Genomic DNA, 22351 nt, shown 5'->3' on the forward strand with positions numbered 1-22351 from the left:
GCTTTCCATTTTTCGTCGACTCATATTCATTTCCTTATACCTAAATCATACTTGCTTGATTGACGGTGTTACTGTCAATCGAGTGTTGTACGTAGACCAACAATACACATGAAGCTTGCCTATGGAAAAGGGAATGGTGTTTCAGTATTACATTGTTTTATTTTTAACAAAGTTGTAACTAATCTTTGTTCCAAAATGTGGAGGATTATCTTAATGTATTCGTGCTGGATATTATGCCTGTGCCTTGACTGGACGACACAGTTCATCGTAGTTGGTTGGGTTCAGATTACGAACCACGGTTTTAAAGACAGTTAAGGGACAAATGGAATCGTCACCCCGGAAACCTTTGCCCTTACAGGCACCCATAACGACGGGACTGGAATTGTAGTTGATGCGTACATACCAGTCAGCAAGTTCTGATGGTGAGGATGTAGTTGCTACCGAGTTAGAAGTCGATTGAGCACTTTCTTTTGACTTGTCTTGGAAGAGTTCAAGTTCTAGATGAGAGGTAAAAGGAGGCCATTTGTAGTCAAAGGAATCTGTTGCTGCGAGAATAGCGGCTACAGTTACATCGTGAGCGCCGTAGAGTTCAAGCTTCTGATTTCCCTTGTTGCCTTGGGTGCATGACTCCATGCGATTATACAAGTCGTTTAACAAGCTACCAGCACCAAGCACGCGCATGAGCTTGGATTGCTTGTAGCCTCCAAACCATTCTTCCGTAACAGCCTTTTGTGCATCGCTGAGAAAGTGGGTATCAGTTAAGTTGGGGTGAAGAGGAACATGGTTACCAATAGCAGCGTTTATGGTATCAAGCAAGCCGCTGAGACGAGGATGACTAGATACGACGCGAACAGGTTGACCGTCCATGAACTCGCTCATCATTTCGGAAGCGCGACCGGCAAGCAAGGGATCAAACTTGATGGCTGCTTTGGTAGCAAACTCCTCATACAATTGGCGGAGTCTAGGGCAGTTGTTCTCGTTAGGTAACAGGTTCTCCTCGGCCCAATTGCGATTGTAAATGACAGGAAGGAAACCAGAACGCTTTTCTTCGGGATACAGTCCCTCAAAGACATGTTCGAGCGATTCCAGTGCACGAACAAGTGGAGTGGCACGCATGTACACCTGGGAATTTTGGCTCAGTGCATCGGGTAAGAATTTAAGACGCTGAATATAACGCTCGCGCAGATATTCACCGAGTTGACGAGTCGTAGTGCGACCGATATCTGTAAGCTCACCATGGTAGCAAACAGCACTTTCGGTGGGTTCTTGCACGGGTGCGTTTAAGGTCATATGGTCGGGTCTTTCCATTTTACGCTCATAGCCCAAAACGGTCCATCTCTTTTGACCCTGAATTTGAGCGAAAAAGCGACGAGCATTATTGCACATCTTCCAATCTCTTGGAATTCCTGCGCTCTCTAAACGGTCCTTTACTGGCGTACGTTCACCATGACGAAAAATCACCTGCAGGTACTTGAGTTCTAAAGGTTCAGGATAGTCCAAGCCAGGAGCCGGTGAAGGAAAGAAAACCGAAGCTGTTGACATTTGTGACATGGCGACAAATGAGTTTTGTTTCTAGTATCTATTGTGATTGAACACGCGGATTTTATGATTCTTATGGTGGAACAAACGAAATAATTGGAGAGTTTGTACGAATGAGCTTTAGCAACAGTATAAGGATTGTATGTCGCACTGGAAAGCAAGTCTTGTAACACAAATGAATGTTTTTGTTTATAGTTCCTGAAGAGTGAGTGGTTTCTTGGTAAATTGTATGAATGAAATGAAACTGAGAGGATAAATTAGGAGACTGAAAAGAGATTGAGTAGTGTGTGAAAGAGGTAGAGTGAGAACAAAGATATAAAGCACTATGTGAGATTATAAAGTTATTTCAAGAATTAAAAGGTTTCTCGTTCCGTTAATTTGAGCTGAAGATTTTGGTGAACAAAGCCGGATCAATTATTACCGTACTTTATGATTTATCCGTGTCAGAGTTTGTACTGAACAGACTGCGTTAGTCCCTTAAATAGACTTCAGAGAGTATTGTTTTTCATAACGAATGAAGTCCCCGGTCGATGTGAGTCAAATTAATTCCACTTTTTTTTTTAATTTATGAAATGATACAATATACAGAAAGTCTACGAAATCAGTATTATAGCAGAGCCAGCTTTGTAAGAATTTTTTTTTAAACAAAGAAGACGTATGTGACAATGCTAGTGGTGCTATTCGTTTGAGTTTGTTGCTTTGCTTAAGAGCAGGGGAGGTTTGATATAAATAGCCAAAAACCCTTTGTTTCACGGGGAAAAAAAGGATAATGTCGGGTTTGGTACCATGAATGTCCTCTGTTTGTTTATTGAATTGAATTTTCTTCCGGAGAAATTCGATTCATAATTTTGAAAAGAACGAAGGAGAAAGAAACTGCATATGTACATAAAATATAGTATAAGATACATATTGCTCATATGGAGGACTTTATTTTTCGTTTGAAGTTTTAATTGTTTGCCTTGTAAGCAACGATAGAAAAGGAAGAAATCAAACATCGCAGAGTAGAAACACTTGCAGCATATTCAGCTCTTTGTAAATCACTGTTAAGGTCGGAGATACGAACACATAACCAGGCGGTTTTAAGAAGAATTATTAGATCACAAGCCATAGCAACGTCCCAATATTGCTGAGCACATAACGACTACATTAGTAGTTGGACCCTTTCCTGTAAAAAATAGAAAAGGGTATTTCTTAGAATATTTTGTAATAGTAACACCCGTGGTGCTTTGGTTTAGGGATTCTTAGGAATAAAGTTTCGCTTTAATAAATTAATTATGCGAATCGCAATTAGACTATAATTTGCGATGAGGCATTTGCTGTTGTGTTAACGAAGAGCAATATGGATTTTTTTGAAGTCAATTTTGTCAATAGAACGGAAAGACATATTCGCAATCAAAGAAAGTTTCAGTTTCGTTAAAGTAATCGTTAATAATAGTTGCTATTTAGTGGACCTCAATTAAATACATTTATATAGACAGAATCGGGCAAAATATGGCATCATTATAATTACTATGTAAGATTTATTCAACTGAATTTCACCCAATGCAAACTATCATTGGTATTAGCTGGACTTACTTGAGACTGGGTTTTCAAGTCCGTTTATAGAGACAGATTGAAACACGAGAGAAAAACAGCAGCAGCAAGACTAAATGCTATCCAGAATGTACCGGTTCTTGAAGCCGCAGAACAGTGTCCATCAATGCTATCGTTAAATGAAACTTTGACTTGATAGTCCGTTTCGTTTGAATACAACGACCGTGTCACAACAGAATATTCACCGGCTTTCTCCAAAAGTGCCCACGCAGCGAGGGATTCGTTTCCATATGGGATGTGAATACCCATAGACAATACTTTGTCTTTTCCCGTATGAATAGCAAATGGGGTATCATCATCGCCCAAGGAAAACCCAATGGTTCCAGGACCATAAAGAAGATATGAAAATGCCCTGTCATTTGAGGGATCAATATTCAAAAGAATTTCACCAATATTGCCCTTGCTGGGTTTTATGTAAGCAGTAGCATTTGTGACAGATGAGTTCAGAGTAAATGTCGCATCGGCTGCAGCCTTGTGGAAGAATTGCAGAAGCAACAAGAGATTAATGTTCAGAAAGTTCAGCTTCATTGCAATGTCCAATTGTTAGAATTCGATGAGGATGTCTATGTAACGAATACAACAGAAGTATTTATACAAGCGCTGCTAATCTTCGACAACGACAAGCAGATGCTGCACATGGCGCCACGCGTAATGAGCAATTTCTCATATTGGGATTAATTATTCTCGGTGAAATTATTCTTCGCATTCGCTGCATGGGAAGGGGTGCGACGAGCGCAAGCGTTGGACTGAGTCACATTATCTACTCGAAGCGATACGAATGTAACGAGAAGCAAACCAAAGGTGTCTCGTTTAACTGGGTTGTTGATGATTACTCAAGTACAGCTCCAGGTCATATACACAAGTCAATATACGTAATATCAATTTTTATTCCACCAATGTTCGATAAGGTGCGATTGCAAGTGCTTGAAAGTTACTGGACCCTTATAGCATAGTCTAAATTTGAGTATGGAGTCCCCATAAGAGAATTTACTATAAGAAATCTGAACATTGGAAGCTACGTTCGTAAAAAGGTTTTCTTATTTCGCTAAATATTGCAAAAACAGGGACAAATTCATGATTTTAAGGAAATGAGAGAGATTGTTTGTTATATCAAAATATTTGCTAAGCGATTGCTAAATTTAAGCACGTTTTTGCGGCTCCTCTTTTCAATAATACAATGAATTAATATATAAATGTTTTGTCATTGCCCTTTCACGAACGTAGAAGAGTATCAGAATTGAGAACTTAAACGTCTCGTATTCATGAATGTTCATCATAACATGAAGAACATGGAACTATCTGATTTTAACCCAACAAGGGAATCTGAATTTTAAATTAATCCAAGTCTCATTCTCTACATTGGTAATAACCAGAATTCATTATCTTTTTGTATTTACCAATTGTGACTCACCGCACTTGATTTTAATAAAAGCGAAACCTTATTACCAAAGGTTTCCAATCAAGGGGCCTACAGTATGTATTTTCCCAAGGCTTTGCTACGCTGTAACTTCGCGTATTTCCGGAGTTAGCAGTAATGGAGAAATACAATTGCGCCGATTCGCCTCACTGATTCGGTTTTCCCACATCACATGCTACTGTTAATATGTATTCAACATCATTTAGGGCTATTTTTTTCGCAAACCTAGAAGTTTTTTTCAGAATTGTTTCTATTGGAAGATAGTTTTTCCGCTATGAGAAGCGTGAGAGTGAATAGTCAATCACATGAAGTCCATGTGCTCGTCTCATGGCACGTGTAGCATCTGCTTGTCGTTGTCGAAGATTAGTAGCGCTTGTATAAATACTTTGGTTGTATTCGTTATATAGACATCCTCATCGAATTCTAACAATTGGACATTGCAATGAAGCTGAACTTTCTGAACATTAATCTCTTGTTGCTTCTGCAATTCTTCCACAAGGCTGCAGCCGATGCGACATTTACTCTGAACTCATCTGTCACAAATGCTACTGCTTACATAAAACCCATCAACAAGAACGCCTCGGTTTCTTTGGACGTTAATCCCTTAATGAACAATTCATTCTCTTTACTTATATATGGCCCTGGAGATGTTCAGTTCATAGCAACTAAAGACGGCCAGATCATTGTCGAGAAAGGTTGGGATCGTGTCATATTATTGGGATACTATTTCCCTGGAGGAACGACCAGCGGCTGTTTTACCTTGGAAAATGCTGGCGAATATACTGTTTGGAGTCATAACTACGGAAACGACACAAGTGATTATCAATTGAACGTTACTTATACGAACGGTACTTCTTCTAAGCACAAAAGTTCTGCGGCTTCTAAATCGGGTTCTATCAACACAATGCTGGTTTTACTCGTAGCTGTTTTTCTTTCCGCTTTCAGTTTATATATGTAGCGGAAAATAATAAGTATAGCATAACATAATAAAAGAATTACTAATGTAACTTTCTGCAAAGTCAAGCATTACGATTGTCGGCGTTCTCGTTCGTTGTGAGATGAATTTTTAAGCTTGAATTGGCAAGGCAAATGATACTTAATTGTTGTATCAGAGGTATCTAGAATAATAGGCTTACTATGTCCGATTCCACTTGAAGATGCTATTGAACATAGATTGTCATTCTCTGCTGACTATCTTCTTTGTTCTTAATAAAACAATTAACTATTTCACTACTTAAAGAAACGTCTTTTCAAATTCATAATCTTTACCAAAAGCTGTAACTTAAAATATTGTTAAACACCATACTTCAACAACGCTCTTTGGCGGGTAAAAGAACAGTCAAAACCTAATTTGAGCTGTCTAAATCAATGAAAACGTGGCTCCTCGCGTAATTGATTCATGATATTTTCTGTTCTCACTTGAAATAGTTTCCTCAAAAAGTTCTTCAACGATGAAACCTATATAAGCGTTTATACATCAGAAGATAAACCATGCTAAGAGAGAATTGTTACTTAGTGCGTTCTTAATTTTCGTTTCGACTCTTCACCTCTTGGAAATATGTTCTGTTTTTCATTGACACTTTTTTTTTAATTTCCATTAAAAGCAATTTGCTTTTTGCGCAACCTATACATTCGTCTTTTCCTCTTCATCATACTAACAATTGCGTAAGATCATAGTCAAAAACTTGATTGTCGCATTCTCGTGCTTGTTACGTAAATATGCGCACCCCTCTTTTCCAGCATAGCCATATACATTTTCACAGCTTTCTCAAAAGTCAACGTTGTTATAACAATATGGGCTCTGAATTATGGACAAACGTCTTGAAAAAACTTATCTCCGAAAACAAAACAGAGAAAAAAGACTCGGACGCTGAGTCATTTCAGTTGGCAACATTACCGGCAATTGGAGAATGGTACCCCAGAGTTAGAACAGTAGCACTACGCGGATTTGTTGGTTGTGGATGGGACTATCAATCCACAGAAAAGGCAGCTCTCAAGACCGATTTGCTTGTTTTCTCAACCGATTTGTTGATGAAGAAATCTCGGAGTATTATTGAAAGACAACGTGAAACTCTTCGAACGAAATCTGTGCTAAACGGATATGAACTCTGTAACTGGCTTCCTAAAACCCTCCAACAAATGCGTTTGGCAGGCCAAATATGGATTTATTTACCTGAACTCTTGGCCAACGGTGAGTTTCCCGGACATGAATTGATTCAGAAACATAAGCTGCCAAACAATGCATCCGTTCCAGAAGATTGGTCGTGGGAGAAGGAAAGAGTGCGTTTGTGGTCCATCCATTCGGCTTCGTTGAGAGGAACATTTGCATGTCCCGAACCATACTCTCCTATTGATCCTAACTTCCACTATACTCCTCTGCCCGAAAAACTCACGGGTGATGAATCAGAGACTGTGAGGAAGAACTGGGAAGAGGCTTTTCATCGTTTTGCTCTCGTCGTTTGTGAGGTTCAACACTTTGAGCTGCTGGAAGCGGCTCCCCCTCCGGGAAGACATTTTGTAACAAAACCCATAAATGGCGAATGGGTTTGCGAAGAACTTAATTAATGAAACAAACCGTAATGGAATCAAAGTTTATGAATATGATGTACTACTTACTATACTTTGATAATTTAGATTATCATGATGTACATCCTAGCTTAGTTACCCCTATTTGATATATGTGTGTATCGTCTATGTGCTGTAACAATGCTCGGTCTCATCTAACGGATCTAAACGATCTTGAGTAATTGCTGAATAGTATTGCGAATTCTCTTATCCTATACTAACCCATCGGTGTACATTTTGTTATTCGACCACGCCCAATAAATGGGAGCAAAAATCCTCGAATTACGCATATTCTTTTAAGTGAACTTCTCGTTTTTTCCTGTTCTCGGTAAAGAATAAAACATGTACGGAATTACGAACAAGCCATAATACTAAATAATTGATTTTGGACATTTTCTAATACTATTTGCAGTTTCCCTTAAACGTCGCTTTCTTGGAATATAGAATACCGGTCATTTACGGTTTTTGTTCGTCCTTTGTTTAACTATGAAGAAGACATGTTCGGAGGTTATTGCTGAAACTCTTGTTTCGCTACAAGTAAAGTACGTTTTTGGAATTGTTGGTATTCCGGTTATCCAAGTAGCTGAGGCAATTCGAGATGCTGGCATTCACTTCGTCTCTTTTCGTAATGAACAAAGTGCAGCTTATGCCGCTACTGCATATGCATATTTAACCAAAAAACCGGCTTTTTGTTTGGTCGTTGGCGGCCCCGGTGTTATCCATGCTATGGCAGGTGTATTTAATGCAAACAATAATAGGTGGCCACTTGTGCTACTTGCTGGATCTTCAGAGACAAGTTTGCGTCATATGGGTGCTTTTCAGGAATTTGATCAGGTCTCATTTTTGACTCCGCATACCAAATTTGCAGCAAGGCCACCTTCAATTCAGCTGCTCCCTTCGTACATTCAACGTGCGTATCGTGTGTCACATTTTGGTACTCCAGGAACTGCTTATGTCGACCTCCCGGCGGACCTTATTGAATCCAGTACAGCAAGTGAGGATATTTGCATTCCTTCACCAAGCAACATTCTGGATTCTCCAGTTGTTAATGCAGCAGAGGATGTGCTCAACAAGGTCGCAGATATCCTGATCCATGCAAAAGCTCCACTGATTGTAGTTGGAAAAGGTGTTGCGTATTCAAAGGCTGAAGATGCCGTTTACAATCTTGTCGAGAAAAGCGGGATTCCATTCCTACCAACTCCTATGGGAAAAGGATGTATTCCAGAAACACACCCTCTTAATGCATCTGCTGCACGATCCTCTGCCCTCAAATCTGCAGATGTGGTTATCTTGCTTGGTGCTCGGTTGAACTGGCTGCTTCACTTTGGGAAACAGCCTCGTTGGTCCCAAACTGTCCGCTTTATCCAAGTTGATACTTGTGCAGAGGAACTTGGAAATAATACATCACTTGGCTCAACATTCGTTTGGGCTGACATAGCGTGTTTTGCAAATCAATTGAGCACACTTTTGGAAAAGAAAGGTTATAAGCGCTCTCCTTCTGTTGCGCAATACGTTAACTCACTAGCAGCTGTGAGGAAAAAGAATGAACAAAAGGCACTTAATCAATTGCAAAGTTCAACTCCCCTCCGCATGAATTATTCTCTACACGTTATGAACGAAGTATTAACGTTGCTTTCTAAAAACAGTTCTACACCTGTAACGTGGGTCTCGGAAGGTGCTAATACAATGGATAGGAGCCGTTTGCTTTTACATGTGTCTCATGCAAGGGGTCGATTGGATGCTGGAACCACGTCTACCATGGGATTAGGAATGGGTTATTCTATCGCTACCGCTTTGGCAAATCCAAACCACCGGGTCGTGTCAGTGTTTGGTGACAGTGCTTTTGGATTCAGTGCTATGGAGGTTGAAACTGCTATTCGTAATAAGCTCAACATTATTATTATCATCCTCAACAACAACGGAATATATCACGGGCTTGATGCTGATTCTTATAAAGACTTAGAAGAAAAGAATCAGCTTCCGACAACGGCATTAAGTGTAGCAACGCGTTATGATGCCATATGTCAAGCTTGTGGCGGTCAAGGTTTTTTCGTCCAAACGGAGCAAGAGCTTAAAGATGCTTTGACAACAGCTTGGAAAACTAATAACGTTTCCCTTATCAATGTTATGATTGATCCTGAAAGCAAAATGAAATTGGTAAGTGTGACAAAATACTCAACACACCCTCTAACGATATTAGATATTTAACTGGATGCAAGAAACAAAGAAACCAGTGAAATTGTAATTATTAATTGTACTATTGCCATTATTATGAATATTAATATGTTTCATTAGCAATCATGATCATATGTCGTCTCAAAGTTTGGAGATATAAAAAGCTAGCTTGCGTTACATTCTGGAATAAGCATCAAGAACATCTGATAATAGCAAAGATCCGATATCTGAGTATTTACCTTGTGCAATGGGTAATGCTCCAGGTAGACTTCCATTGTTGATCTTTGGTTGAATGCTTAATATTCTGCATAGAAGGTTGTATATTTCAACATTTGCGAACGGGGATAATTGCTGTCTTGGATGTAACTTATGGAATGATGGACCCGAGGCCACAAACAAGGCTCGCATTAACGGTGACCTGTTGTCATAACCATGAACACCTTTAGGGTCATAGTCAATTTCTGGTGAATGATCAAGGCTGGAAACAACAGACCAACCAGGCTGAGGCACAATCCAGTTAGGGGCGATGCGATCATTAGCTGAATAATGCCATCTTTCAAGCATGGTTTCCCGCGAATAGTATGACCATGGGTATCCATTACTAGGTGCGTTTTTTCGCAGATCAGTTGCTATTCCAATATCGTCTTCGTTGTCAAATCCACGATAACCAGCCAAGGGCCAACCGTCTCGGTATTGGACCTGAGAAATGTTCATGACATCGTCCATCCATATCAAGCGAGAATTGGAAGTCGGTGCCATACCGTGATCACTGACGAAGACGATGTTGAGAATCTCCTTCAAATTTCTTTTCTGATAGACCTCGTGCAGAAACGTAGAAAGAGAGTCATCGACTATTCTGAGTGTGGAGTTCAGTTCAAATGATTCTGGACCGAATGCATGGCCCACGGAATCGATATGAGGGATATACAAAAGCAGAAGCTGAGGACGTGTCTCATCGGGCAAGTCCAACCAATTTATTACATCCTGGAATTTTCGGTCAAGTCCCATACTACCATTGTAGGGTGTGTAGAATGTCGGTTTAAGACCATTATTTTCTACTTCTGAACCAGGCCACATGTGAACAGCACTTCTTATACCATTGCGTTCAGCATTGATCCAAATTGGTTCGGAATGCGACCACCATTCCGGATCATGGTTGCAGTCTGGTCTAGTATTAACAAAATCTTTGTCTGAAGATCCGTCATGGAAGTTGTTACTGACTATTCCATGGACTTCTGGGTAATCACCTGTTACTAAGGTGTAATGATTTGGAAAAGTCATTGTAGGAAAAGAAGGAATCAAATATGGAGCTTGAATTCCATTTTGTGATATGTTGAATAGCGTCGGTGTCAAATTTCGATATAAGTAATCTGCTCGAAATCCGTCAAAAGAAACGAGCAAAACTGTCGGCTTAAATGTGTTTGTTCCATTACTCAAAACCTCTCCTCTAAACGGAAAGTATAGTAGCGTTGTTGTAAAGCGAGAACACAACCAATATCCGCACCCTATAACTAGAGCTACGCAAGCGAAATAGAACCTTCCCAAATACCAATGCGCGTCCCTTCTTTGATGGTGCACGTTTGGGATTCCATAGTTACCAAATAAACGAAAAATAGACAGCATAGCCTTTTTTCAGCGACACTTGTAGGTGACTGGTACGAACGACCATAAAGCGGCAAAAAAATGCATACTGAATACACTGTACTAAAGCAATTACTAGATTGAATCGTATTAAATGTTATTCATTACTCTGCTTCACCTATTAGACAAAAAACGAAAGTATTAAAGTGAAGAAGAACAAAACTTGCTCAATGAGAAACAACTCTTGGCTTCATGGCGTTCTATAATTTGCCGATACGTAACGGCAAAAGACTTTAAAATCTCCTTGTTGCACGTACATAATGCACCCAGATTAGAATAATGGAACACGGAGAGTAATGGGATACTGAGAAATGATCCTTGTTCGTTTGTCGAAACAAAACACCGTGTTCCAGAAAAGGTAATCGGTGAAATATCAGTACACGTACTACTTTTCTGGGTGCTTTGCGTTGTGCTAGAGTCCATGCTTTGGCACTTCTGCAAGGCAACAGCATCTCCTTGCAATTCTTCAAAAGTATTCTCACACATGTGTTTATAATTCGGAACTTTGAAATAATCAAGTGCTTCAGGGTCCATTGTCTTTGGAACAAAGGGGCCCGTATTGGTAAGGATGCTAGACCATTCAAAGTCCTTAAAGAAACTAAGATTTTGGATTTGTATAAACCCTGCAACACCAAGTCGCTTGCAAGGGTTCTTATCCAGCAACTGTGTTACCATCTCAATTGCTTCTTTAGAGCAGGCGTCCTTGTTCTTCGGCCACATAATTGGTTGATTAACAATGTTGTTGAAGAGATCATTTACATTTTCTGCAACAAACGGAGGACGGCCAAAAAGCATTTCAAACATGACGCACCCAAGAGCCCACCAGTCAACCATTTCTGTGGTAATATCTCCTTCAATTGCTTCTGGTGAAAGATAGCTCGGTGTACCTGCAACTCGAGTTCGGTGTTTTTGACAACTGTCAGTAAGAATGCTACAGTCAAGAAGACTGTAAATAGCTTCGTCGGCACATTTAATGTGCACATTTTCGAGACGGCAGCACAAGTCACTTTTCTTGGTACTATTGGTGATATCGACAGAACGACTTCTGGTATGGCTTCTTATAAATGTGCTTTTGTGTTTATAGTCTGTATTTGTACCCAAGAACGTACTGAGGCCAAAATCCGTTAACTTCATATGACCTTCGCTGTCAATTAGTATGTTTGAGGGCTTTATGTCATGGTGTATAATACCATGTTCGTGGATGTTTGCTACAGCATAGCACAGCTGTGCCATATAATAACGGACCCAATCTTCAGGTAATGCTCCCAAGTTTGATAATAGGGAAAAGCAATCACCACCGTTCATGTATTCTAAAACGTAACATATAAACGATTTGCTTTCAAAAGCATAGAACAATTTCACAATACTTGAGGACAGCTGATACATCTTCGTTATATTACGTTCATTGATGACATTTTTCAGTGTGTTCGCATTCGTGAGATCAGCCTTCCTGACTATTTTAATAGCGAAAAGCACGTCTGTACTTTTCTTTTTTGCGAGGAAGACAGATCCAAAAGCACCTCTGTTGATTGTTTTTATAACCTGAAAGTCCTGAATGCACGGTTGTGGAAATTTGCTAAGCACCAAATCTTCTAGCTTCGGAAGCGCTAGGGACCATACTAAAGACTGAATCGTATCAGAGCAAGAATTTTCGGCAACAATTTTTGAAAGAGCGTAGACGGACAAATCGTCCAAGAAAGCACGCTCTGTGTGTGCACGATTATTTTTCAAGCGCACACATGTTCTTGAATGATTGAAAGCAAGGGTACAACTAGTGTCAGAAAAACTTCGTTGAAATGGACATCTCTTCTTCATAGATTGTGAAAGTCCGCTTCTTTTAAAAGAATTTTGGGGGACGTAGGAACAGCTTTTGCTCATTGTTCCTTTAGTATTCGTGTTTTCAAGAATGTTGATCGACTGATAGAACTTCCTTGAATGTGTATGATAACTGAGATTGGAAGGAATGAATTCGATACTGCGTAAGGAAGCAAAGTGCCGAATCTTAAAGTCCGTATCTTGGAGAACCAAACCGAAAAGCTTAACATTATTCTTCATACGAAGCAATGCTTCGTTCTTTTTCGTTATGGAGTGTCGTATATCATGGAGCATTTTAGATAGATCGGACTTCACCTTGCACTTAAAATCCCATACAAGACTCTTCTGGAGCAACATACTCATGATTTTTTCGTTATTCGAAGGATCTGGAAAGTATACAACTTTGGAGTAGTTGCATAGATTAATCATTTTGTTCAATTCTTGAGTAAGAATGTCAAGTGTTTCCTTTAATGATTTTGGTTTTAGCACGACGGTCTCGTTTGTGTCAACAGTTAAACGAAATTCCGGAAGCATGTTCTTCGAGATAAGTGTAACGTTACCGTTGTAGTCAAAAAGATTATGATCGGCGTCTTGCTTTATAGTGTTCACAGTAGCTAATTTTACTTGAAATTGTTTCTGAAGTTCTTCCAACTCATATATGACATCGTGACAGATAACACAAAAGTCAGTATGCAATTCGTAATACCATTGTGGTAATAACTGCTCGCAAATGTAACATCGCGCCTTGGAAGGAGGAGCAATGCTATGAACTCGATTCATCACGGCCTTTTGCACGTATTCGTCGAGAATAAATATGCCAATACCCAGAGAATCAAGCAAGTCTCCGTATAGGAGACTACTATTTGGAAGCATTTTCGAGTACATGCATTTAAAAATCCAACTGATTCCATAATTTTCGTTTCCAGGCAATTCGGTTACCGCTGCCCTACAAAACATATCAATTGGATGACAGTTTTCACCAGAAAGATAGAGAAATTGCATTTCTGTCTCCGAGACATGGGGGTAATCACAACACTTTAAACGAACGTGCAGAGTTGCCATTTTATCTTGATGCTCAGTGAGCCAAGCCGACTCTTTCGTAATATTTCGTTTGTCTTTTTCGGACCATAAAAAGTGTCGAATATTACTGTTTTTCAAGGTATGCAATCTCATGAATTGGTAAAAGAATGTTGAAGCATGCATAATTGTTCCATCGAACTTTGTTACTATCCTTAACGGAAGTTCGTTAATCACCGTCTGCTTGAACAAATCAAACGTCGGAGTAACCATTGTTCGTTATTGATCTTTCTTCATTTGCAATCAGACCGCCTTCAGAAGACAGGAATCGCGGAAATATCTCAGGGTAGTGTTAATCTTGTTTATTGTACTAACATCGAGTTCTAGGTTGCTTTTGTAATTCTCGCAATTCGCGTGTGTTAGCGGCAGCTTACGACTTCATTACATTTTTCGCTTTCCAGAAATCACAGAGCCATTATTACTTCATGATTGACTGCCACAATGGCCAAAAAAAAATCAGAAAAAGCCACCACTGTAACCAAAACAGGCCAAAGCCAAAATAAAATCACTTTGAGGCTTCAAAAAATCGAACGGTCTGCGAGTTTACACAATTAAATAGCCATAAATGTGGATTAAGAGTGTTTTCATGTATTGGACGCGCGGTGAACAAACACTGACGTAACTGTTATTTATTCATGTCGCAGACCCATCATCGGTGGCTGTATAAGATTTATGAGGCAAAAAATAATTGGAAGACTTGTTAATATGAAAAGAAAAGCCGGAAACAATTAGGAAACAATTGTTTGGAATTCGAGAATAGTTGCAACTTACTGTTTTTAGTTTATCGGCTTGCCGATAAAAAGCCGACACTAGCGATAGCTTGCTCTACGATTAAAACGTCAAATAGTAGATTATAATTTAATAGCACAATAATTGGCTCTTTATTTACGATTCGCTGTGTTAATTATTCTTCTGAAACAAATTATATGGCCTTAATACTGTTGCATCCGGAGATAGAGAATTTTTGGAAATCGGCAAATACGTAATGCGGAAAACCTTAATCGCGAGTGCGAAATAAAGCAGAAGAATGTAGTTGCTGGGAGACTGCAGTAAACAAATGCTGATACTGGTGAATTGATGTAAAAAGGTTCATAGTTATGTAACAGAGAAAAGACAAGAGATGATACAGTCAAACCTACCCGAAGAATTTTCAAGTTGCGTTTAATTGTATTCTGCATTTGTTCAAAGGCCGAAATCTACTGTTTTGCTTTTATCCTTCATTAAATACCAACTATTTGTCTTTAATTATTTTACTTATAAGTTTTGAGTGTTTCTTTAATTATTATTCATTTTAATATATTTTTTTTGGATTTTTTTTTTTTTTTTTTTTGGAATTTCTTTATTTATGATTTTATTTCATACCTAAGAAAGTTCCGAATATCTAAGGACCTGACCAACTACATTATATAGATCAACACACTCAAAGAATACGGAAAGAAATGTTCAAGAAACTACAGTCGAGTGCCAGGCAGACCATCAAGTCTTTTAGCAGACGGTTTTCCAAACGAACCAAACCAGAAAGAAAGCCAAAATTCGTACAGCCCACACCGCCCCCATTGAATAAAAAAGCTCAGTACGACTGGATACAGCAACAGCGAGAAGCTGCAAAACGTCCCGTAGACGTAGTTCATCGACCCAAACAAGAGACATTTGAAGGAAACCAAAACCCCGAGGCAAGTTCACTTCCACCTACAAACACAGCACTAATGCTCAACAGACAGGCGAAATTAATGGACCAAAGGAGGATCCGTTAAAGCACGGAGACTACTCTTTTGGAGGACGAGTCACCGACTTTTAAAACTAAGAAACAAACAAACTACGTTCAATCACCCCGGTCAACATCACATCGAGTAGATAATTCTTGCATCGCTATGTAACGACTATTCCTATGGATTGTGTGCACACTACTATCAAGACCATCTCCACATTTTTAGGTAGACTGCTAGCGAAATGAGCACTTTGTTCCTCTCGAGCACATTTTATGTCCCCCGTACGCGAGTATCTAGTACGGAGGTGATAAGGTAGGCTCTTGGTAGAATGCTGAGTATGAAACCTGACTTATATAGTACTTTTCGACAAAAAACGAGTATACAGAAATAAATACAGTAGATCATGTAAAACATTCAAAAAATAATATCCATGTAAACTTAATGTACTATATGCGTGTTTTTTACTAACCGGATCTCGAACACAATATCTCTCCTCTCCCAAATAAAAAATGAAATAGATTAGAATTATTGCTAACATTTCTTTCGCTTCGGTAACGTCGAATAAGTTTTGGTGATAGTTCCTGTTTTTGAATACACACTGGTTCAAATTTGTCTTATTTTTTTTTATTTTCTTGAAGTTTCATTCGAAGCACAATTGGTGGCCGTTGGTCAATTTACTGGCAATTTGGACTATTTTCATATAATTCTCTCTCATATTCTTCTAGATTATACCTTTTTATGTCCATCTAGGTGAATTTTTTGGTATCTTTATTCTATTTTCTTTTCTAATTCTACAATCATCCTCAAATGTCTTTTCTTGCTGGCGCTGGATGCTCAGCAGCGGCTAATCCGGCTAAAAAGCTAAGCCAGTTTACAAATACTTCGTTGCAACGGCCTTCTACCTTTCCAAATGCATCTTCGACTGCGCAAGCGTCAGCTTCTAGCTCACAATCATTGACGAAAGAGGCAACTGAATTTGAACAGTTCAAATCATTCAATGCGTCACAACCTTTAAATTCAACTTCCTCTCCATCTTCCTTTTCTCAATCATATCAGGCTTCTACGGCTCAACACTACTCGTTAAAAAGCTCAGCTACCCCAGTAACGGCTCAATGGAATGCGGAATTTGCACAGTTCTCTCGTCCGAAAGATTCTCAAGCTCTTCAATCCCCCTTCCAAAATCAGAGTACTTTCCATGCCCCTCCCGCTGCATTACAAAATCCTCTAGTCTTCCATTCGTCACAACAAGTTCCCGAATATCTCCCGCGTGTAGTCCCCGATTCTTGGGATGAGCAGTTTTCGTTGGCCGAAAAAGCTGCAAAGCAACTCCATTTAGCAGATAAACAAGAAGTAGGAACCGAGCAAACTACCGTTAAGTCTTCGGAAAAAACTTTAGAAGAAAAATGGCAGGATCATCAAAAGGAGCTCGAACGGTTAGGAAAGGCTGCTCAAACACTGGAGGAATATCAGAGTCAATGGGAATCTTTTCTTGAAACCCAGGGCATGGATGCGGAAAATTATCGAACCTCTGATGCCAATTTCTCAAAATCCATTCCGTCAAAAGTAGAACATTCAGCACCACAAAATGAGACCGTGTCTCAAGATGCTAGCTTTCTGCAGCAAATTCCATTGAACAACTAGCTGACTCTTTAAAAGGGAAATCTGCTTATGATCGGGCAATAGACCTTATTAACAAGCAGGGCTCATATGCCGAGGCTTGTGTACTGCTAGAAGTAGCTGTGCTACAAGACAGTAAAAACGCAAATGCCTGGGCCAAACTAGGTTGGATGCATACCATGCTAGGTAACGACTCTAGAAGTGCAGAAGCTTTTCGTAACTACGTTGCTTTACAGCCTAATGATCACGGTGCACTATTGGAACTTGCTGTCGCCTACGTGAATACCGAGAGGACAACGGAGGCATTACTTACGATAGAGCATTGGCTTCATGCCACCTTCCCTGACATGTCGTCAAAGTTCAAACAAATTTCGGGTTTCTATGATTCACAAGATGGCGCTACTGACATTGACAAGATGCGCGCCTGTCTTTTGGAGACCATTTACTCTAATCAAAGCGACAAGCTACAAATTGATTTGCAATCAGCTCTTGGATTAATGATGTTTCTCTCTGGCGATTTTGAAAAGGCTTATGACTGTTACCATTATGCTGTTGAGCACAATCCTACGAAGCCCGAGTATTGGAACAAACAAGGGGCATCAGCAACAAACTGTGAACGACACGTAGAAGGCATTGAATCATATAAGTCCGCGCTTAGAGTGATGCCGCAGTTTGTTCGTCCCCTGTCGAACCTTGCGATCTCGAGCATCAACTTACGCTGTTACAAAGAGGTATGTACATATGCTCTTTTAATGAGAGTCAATACTAACTTTAAGTAGGCTACCGATTACATTTTGGAAGCACTAGACTTGGTAAACGATAAAAAAGGAATTCTAGCCAACTGCGAATCGAATGTTGAACTCTGGGGATTATTAAGAAAGGTTTTGCTTATCGGTTTGGAACGAACTGACCTTGCTTCGTTAGCAAAGCCAGGAGGTGATATCAATTATATTCGTTCGAAAGTGAATGAGATAGAGCGTCCTTGATCGGTTCGGCTACCGGGTTAAACAGTGGACTTTTATCTGTTAGCCTTTTGTATATTTATTTATGAATAGTAGTTCTTTTTCATATCATTTCGTTTAAAGCTTGGTGTAATGGAGCTGTAAAAGCACAAAGCTGTTCTTTACAAAAAGTTATATTAATTCGTTGAATAAAAAAACCCTGGTTTTATGTAAAATGAAAGATCCCATTAAAATATCAAAAATCAACAAAAACAGAGACGAACAAATTGACTGAAATCCCTGCTTTTTCTCCCTCCAGTCCCTGCTCTGTCTTATCCATTACTGTTCTTATGAACGTTTTTCCACCCTCACTTCCAACAGCTCTTGCGTCTGCCACAAGTGCACAATTCCATACCCCGGAAAAAAAGAAACCACACCAACTAAAACTGTTGTGCCGTTGTCTATATTCTTTAGGAAGACTCTTCTTGTAATCATAGGAACGAAAGCAATTGCACTCCAGGCACTTTTCAATGGCCCATCGATCTGAGAGAGCAGACGAAGACTATTACCGTGGAAGAAGGGAGGGAAACGATGGTATGTACCAATTACTATAAATAAACAACTCTACTAACTTAAACAGATGCTAGAGACCGTTCTGCGAGTCCGTCTTCGCGCTTTGATTCGCGTTATGACGAACGTGGTTCTACTGGTTCAGGTTTTGCACGAAGCCGGTCTCCTCGTCGCTCCGTTTACGCTTCACATGACGACGAGTACAATTTACATAGAAGGGAAGCGTATTCTAGCTACTCTAGCGGCTATTTTTCTCGTGGTTTGAGTGATCCTTATTCATTGAATTCCATCGTTCCCTACGATCGGTTTATTCGTTGGTATAGCCAGGAAAACCATGTCTCAGCAACCTCTGAGGACCTTTATAAGTCGTTGCATAAAAGTTACAATTCATACAAGCAAGATCTTTTCGCTCGAACTGCCGAGTCGTTTGTCGAAAAACACATGAACGAGGCCTGGTTCCAAGACACGTATAAGGCAATTGCAAATGAAGATCCCGTGTCTGTCTCTGACGTGGAAAAAACATACCGTTCAAATTTACACGACCGTTTTATGAAGCGGTTACAAGATGGTGCCTACGACGAGTATAGCATCCATGAAAACGTCATGCAAAAGGATGAAGCATTAGACGAAGATATTGCTCCTCCTGTGCCCACAACCTCTTACAAAACAGTCGATGTTGACCCTCTGTTCCCAGAAACGCCGGTCTTGTCTATACAACACGTACCTGTTGACGTGTCGGCAGAACAAATCAACGAGTTCTTTGAGAAGATCGACCTTGTCTCGTACTACTCCATATCAGCTCCCAGACCTCTGCATAATTTCGTGCGCACAATCTTTGTATACATCAAGCCAGGCTTCAATGTAGATGCTGCCATGGAGTTGTTAAACGAAAAACAGTTAGCCGATAACTTTACAATACTTACAGAAAAGGTTAAGATTCCGGAAAAGAAGGCAGACGTTGTTGCCCCTGTCTTTTACACAAAAGAGAACTTGGAAAAGCTGCAATATTTGCTGGACCGTGTTATCAACTTGCTTGCAGCTCGGTATGACTTAGATCGAGACGTTTCTCAGCGCATTCGCGATCATCTCATTAGCCTTAAAGCATCCTCGAACATGGAAGAGGTTGATCAATTGGACGAGGAACAGTACTGTGATCTTCTCGTCCTTTATTTACGAGAAGTTTTGACTTACGATTTTTGGAAGCGTAAGCATTATGGATGCTATCTGGCCTTGCTTCAGGATACTCCCAGCGGGTATGTGAAAACACAAAAAATTGAGGACACATATGAGCCCACACAAGAGGAAACAGTGCTATTCTCAAATCTGGAGTTTGATTACTCGTGCCTGCTTGACTCCGCTACCGTTGACCTGTCAGTTTTGGGTGCTCGCCCTGCGGAAGAAATGGTTGAGAAAAAAATTGAAGCCGCAATCGGCAAAGAGGACGAGCAAAAGTATCGTTGCCATGTTGGCGAATGTACGAAATTGTTTTTGGGACCCGAAATACGTTAGAAAACACATCAACAAGAAACACAGCGAGTGGGTTGAGTCTATGAAAAACCTTGCCAAATATCTCTGTGCTTATGTCTTAGACCCGGGCCATATTCTGGCCCCACAGCTGATTAGTCCTGTGTTTGCTACTAATGATTCCGACAACGCAGCAGCAGCAAACCCCTCATCCGGTTCGTATGCTGAAACTCGGCATCGTAGCTACGACTCAAATCGTCCCCGTAGACCATACGGTTACTCAAGACCGCCTCAAAGACGTGAACGAGACAGATACAGCAACTATCACGACTTAGACGCACCCACCCAAAATGTGCCCGAATTAGACTATTAAAGCACCGTAGTTACTACCGCTACATAGTGAATGGCAAAATTCATCCAATTACTAGTATTTACTTACTTTACTCTGCTGTCGATTAATTGTATGCTGGAACAAAAAGAAACTTTCATTAGAGAATAAAACAGTTTGCGGGGGAAGGCTGTGCATCACGACTGCTAAAAGCCATATAAGAAAAGCATGTAAGTTGTAGTGCGAATTTGAGGACATGGCCTTTTCTAAACCGTGCTGCTTTCTGCTTTGTAAAACTGCCAAGGCCATATAAATTGAAAGTGTAAAAGGTGTATGCTTGCATACGAGTCTGTGTATACGAGACGAACGCTTGCGCAGCGAAGCATGCCACAAAAATAAAAAAGAGGAAACGTGTAGGGATAAATGTTGCTGAAAACCGAGTCATACAATTTTTTGCAAAAATGGCTCGGGTACTAACTGACAAATAAAAGGCAAAACTCATAAAGACGCGCAACAGCAAAACCAGTTTACGGTTGCCAGTATATATGATAGTCGTTCGGAGGGTCGTGTATGCTTATGTACATGCATGTACGCTTTCAGCGGGGCGATGAAAGAGTGAGAAAGCTTGGATGGGAGAAGAATAGCTTGCGGCAATCGTGAGCAGACGCACGATCCGCACATCTAACTGCTGTTCAAACCAGATATGGAAAGATCGCGCATGCTTTGTAAAACTTGCTCCACGCGCTCATCCAACACACCATTAGAGTAATCATCCCGCACAGTACTTTCAAAGTACTGCTGAACTTGCGCCATCTTCTCGTAGCCCTCTCTACAGAAACAGAGCTGAATCTTCACCAAAGCCTCAAAACTAGGGTCAAGGTAGGGCACACGCAAACTCACGAGCTGAGGCAGCTCAGTTACAAGTTGCTCGTTCAACGTCTCGTAAGCTTCACGGGCCATCGTCGCATCTTTTTCGGCACGAGGCAATTTCGAGGGATCGCTAGAAGGTTTGTCAATCAGTTTCTGAACCTTCGAACGCATGGCATCGTGATCCAGAAGCTTGTGGTTTCGTTTCGTAATGGCAGCGTTAATATCAGGGAAATAACTGCAAAACCGAGAAATGGGCTCCAGAACAGTCGTACGGAAAGGACCGTCAAGTCTCTTCACCGTCTCTGCATCCAAATCCTCAACAATCTGGCGGTAGTACGCGCTCACTCCGTCTTTGGAGCCAGCATCGCCGTAGAAAGCGTCAATCGTGTTGGCAATTCGCGTCTGAGCGGCCGTCATCGCTCTCAATGCGTCCAAATAGCCCTTGGCTTCCTTTTGCAGCTTCTTAGCTGCCGTCTCCATCGAACGGAAGCGTCTCTCCTCCGTCTCAAACTGACGATCAACAGTGCGTTCCACATGGCCTGTCTTCATCATCACCTACAAACAGAAGTTAGCAAATCAAATTCTGCGCAGAAAACACTGTTTTTACCGATGTTCCGGCGCGATTGACGGCCTTTTTGAATCCATGCCAACTCATTGTGCAAGTTTAGGTGTTTGGTAGAGGGAACGGAACTCTTGACGTGTGCACCGACATAACCCTAAACCCCGAAATAAGCTTCGACTCGGGTTCGAGTCTTGCTGAATCCACATTATGATGCCGATTAAGCGCATCTCGGTTACGAGGCGACACTAAAATAAGCGACTTCCACGAAATAAGCGAGAAAGATTCTGTGTATGCGAAATGCCATCATTGAGGCTTTTAGTCGTGCGAATGAGACACGAATAGCACCGAGTAGCGTCCACCGTGCTACACATGGACGGCCTTCGAAATCCTCGCATAAAGTGTCGTGTTTGACGCAATAGCCGTCATCCTGACCCACCTCGAAACAGCTCATTCCCCTCGATGCTGAAA

General features: G+C 40.5%; 11 protein-coding genes across 11 annotated transcripts; 6 read left to right on the top strand and 5 right to left on the bottom strand.

Moving 5' to 3' along the window:
* Positions 1-61: 61 nt before the first annotated feature.
* Positions 62-2792, bottom strand: SJAG_00711 (acid phosphatase). The gene has a single exon (XM_002171944.2). The coding sequence runs from the start codon at positions 1549-1551 to the stop codon at positions 232-234; it is 1320 nt and encodes a 439-aa protein (XP_002171980.1). The 5' UTR covers positions 1552-2792; the 3' UTR covers positions 62-231.
* A 133-nt stretch (positions 2793-2925) lies between these two features.
* On the bottom strand, positions 2926-4097 carry SJAG_00709 (hypothetical protein). The gene has a single exon (XM_002171943.2). It carries the CDS (start codon positions 3658-3660, stop codon positions 3139-3141), a length of 522 nt encoding a protein of 173 aa, XP_002171979.1. The 5' UTR covers positions 3661-4097; the 3' UTR covers positions 2926-3138.
* Positions 4098-4716: 619 nt separating this feature from the next.
* On the top strand, positions 4717-5573 carry SJAG_00708 (hypothetical protein). The gene has a single exon (XM_002171942.2). The coding sequence runs from the start codon at positions 4992-4994 to the stop codon at positions 5505-5507; it is 516 nt and encodes a 171-aa protein (XP_002171978.1). The 5' UTR covers positions 4717-4991; the 3' UTR covers positions 5508-5573.
* A 610-nt stretch (positions 5574-6183) lies between these two features.
* Positions 6184-7207, top strand: SJAG_00707 (fungal protein). Its single transcript, XM_002171941.2, has one exon. It carries the CDS (start codon positions 6269-6271, stop codon positions 7112-7114), a length of 846 nt encoding a protein of 281 aa, XP_002171977.2. The 5' UTR covers positions 6184-6268; the 3' UTR covers positions 7115-7207.
* Positions 7141-13142, top strand: SJAG_00706 (oxalyl-CoA decarboxylase). Its single transcript, XM_002171940.2, has 4 exons — positions 7141-7458; positions 7527-9271; positions 9315-10944; positions 11010-13142. Exons 2-3 carry the CDS (start codon positions 7601-7603, stop codon positions 9357-9359), a joined length of 1716 nt encoding a protein of 571 aa, XP_002171976.2. The 5' UTR covers positions 7141-7458; positions 7527-7600; the 3' UTR covers positions 9360-10944; positions 11010-13142.
* On the bottom strand, positions 9302-10975 carry SJAG_00705 (nucleotide pyrophosphatase). The gene has a single exon (XM_002171939.2). It carries the CDS (start codon positions 10910-10912, stop codon positions 9464-9466), a length of 1449 nt encoding a protein of 482 aa, XP_002171975.1. The 5' UTR covers positions 10913-10975; the 3' UTR covers positions 9302-9463.
* On the bottom strand, positions 10936-14423 carry SJAG_00704 (AGC protein kinase Ppk31). Its single transcript, XM_002171938.2, has one exon. The coding sequence runs from the start codon at positions 14033-14035 to the stop codon at positions 11072-11074; it is 2964 nt and encodes a 987-aa protein (XP_002171974.1). The 5' UTR covers positions 14036-14423; the 3' UTR covers positions 10936-11071.
* Positions 14424-15171: 748 nt separating this feature from the next.
* SJAG_00703 (hypothetical protein) lies at positions 15172-15811 on the top strand. The gene is made up of 2 exons (XM_002171937.2): positions 15172-15495; positions 15540-15811. The coding sequence occupies exons 1-2, from the start codon at positions 15262-15264 to the stop codon at positions 15618-15620; spliced, it is 315 nt and encodes a 104-aa protein (XP_002171973.2). The 5' UTR covers positions 15172-15261; the 3' UTR covers positions 15621-15811.
* Positions 15812-16338: 527 nt separating this feature from the next.
* Positions 16339-18134, top strand: SJAG_00702 (peroxisomal targeting signal receptor Pex5; the record flags this gene model as incomplete). Its single annotated transcript, XM_002171936.2, has 3 exons — positions 16339-17094; positions 17142-17879; positions 17928-18134. 3 exons carry the CDS (start codon positions 16339-16341, stop codon positions 18132-18134), a joined length of 1701 nt encoding a protein of 566 aa, XP_002171972.2.
* A 129-nt stretch (positions 18135-18263) lies between these two features.
* On the top strand, positions 18264-20619 carry SJAG_00701 (zf-C2H2 type zinc finger protein). Its single transcript, XM_002171935.2, has 2 exons — positions 18264-18683; positions 18730-20619. Exons 1-2 carry the CDS (start codon positions 18620-18622, stop codon positions 20166-20168), a joined length of 1503 nt encoding a protein of 500 aa, XP_002171971.2. The 5' UTR covers positions 18264-18619; the 3' UTR covers positions 20169-20619.
* Positions 20479-21996, bottom strand: SJAG_00700 (BAR adaptor protein Hob3). Its single transcript, XM_002171934.2, has 2 exons — positions 21929-21996; positions 20479-21876 (listed from the first exon to the last, which is right to left on the bottom strand). Exons 1-2 carry the CDS (start codon positions 21974-21976, stop codon positions 21133-21135), a joined length of 792 nt encoding a protein of 263 aa, XP_002171970.1. The 5' UTR covers positions 21977-21996; the 3' UTR covers positions 20479-21132.
* Between the last annotated feature and the right edge of the window lie 355 nt (positions 21997-22351).

Source organism: Schizosaccharomyces japonicus, assembly GCF_000149845.2.
Source record: "Schizosaccharomyces japonicus yFS275 unplaced genomic scaffold supercont5.1, whole genome shotgun sequence".
Taxonomy (NCBI): domain Eukaryota; kingdom Fungi; phylum Ascomycota; class Schizosaccharomycetes; order Schizosaccharomycetales; family Schizosaccharomycetaceae; genus Schizosaccharomyces; species Schizosaccharomyces japonicus.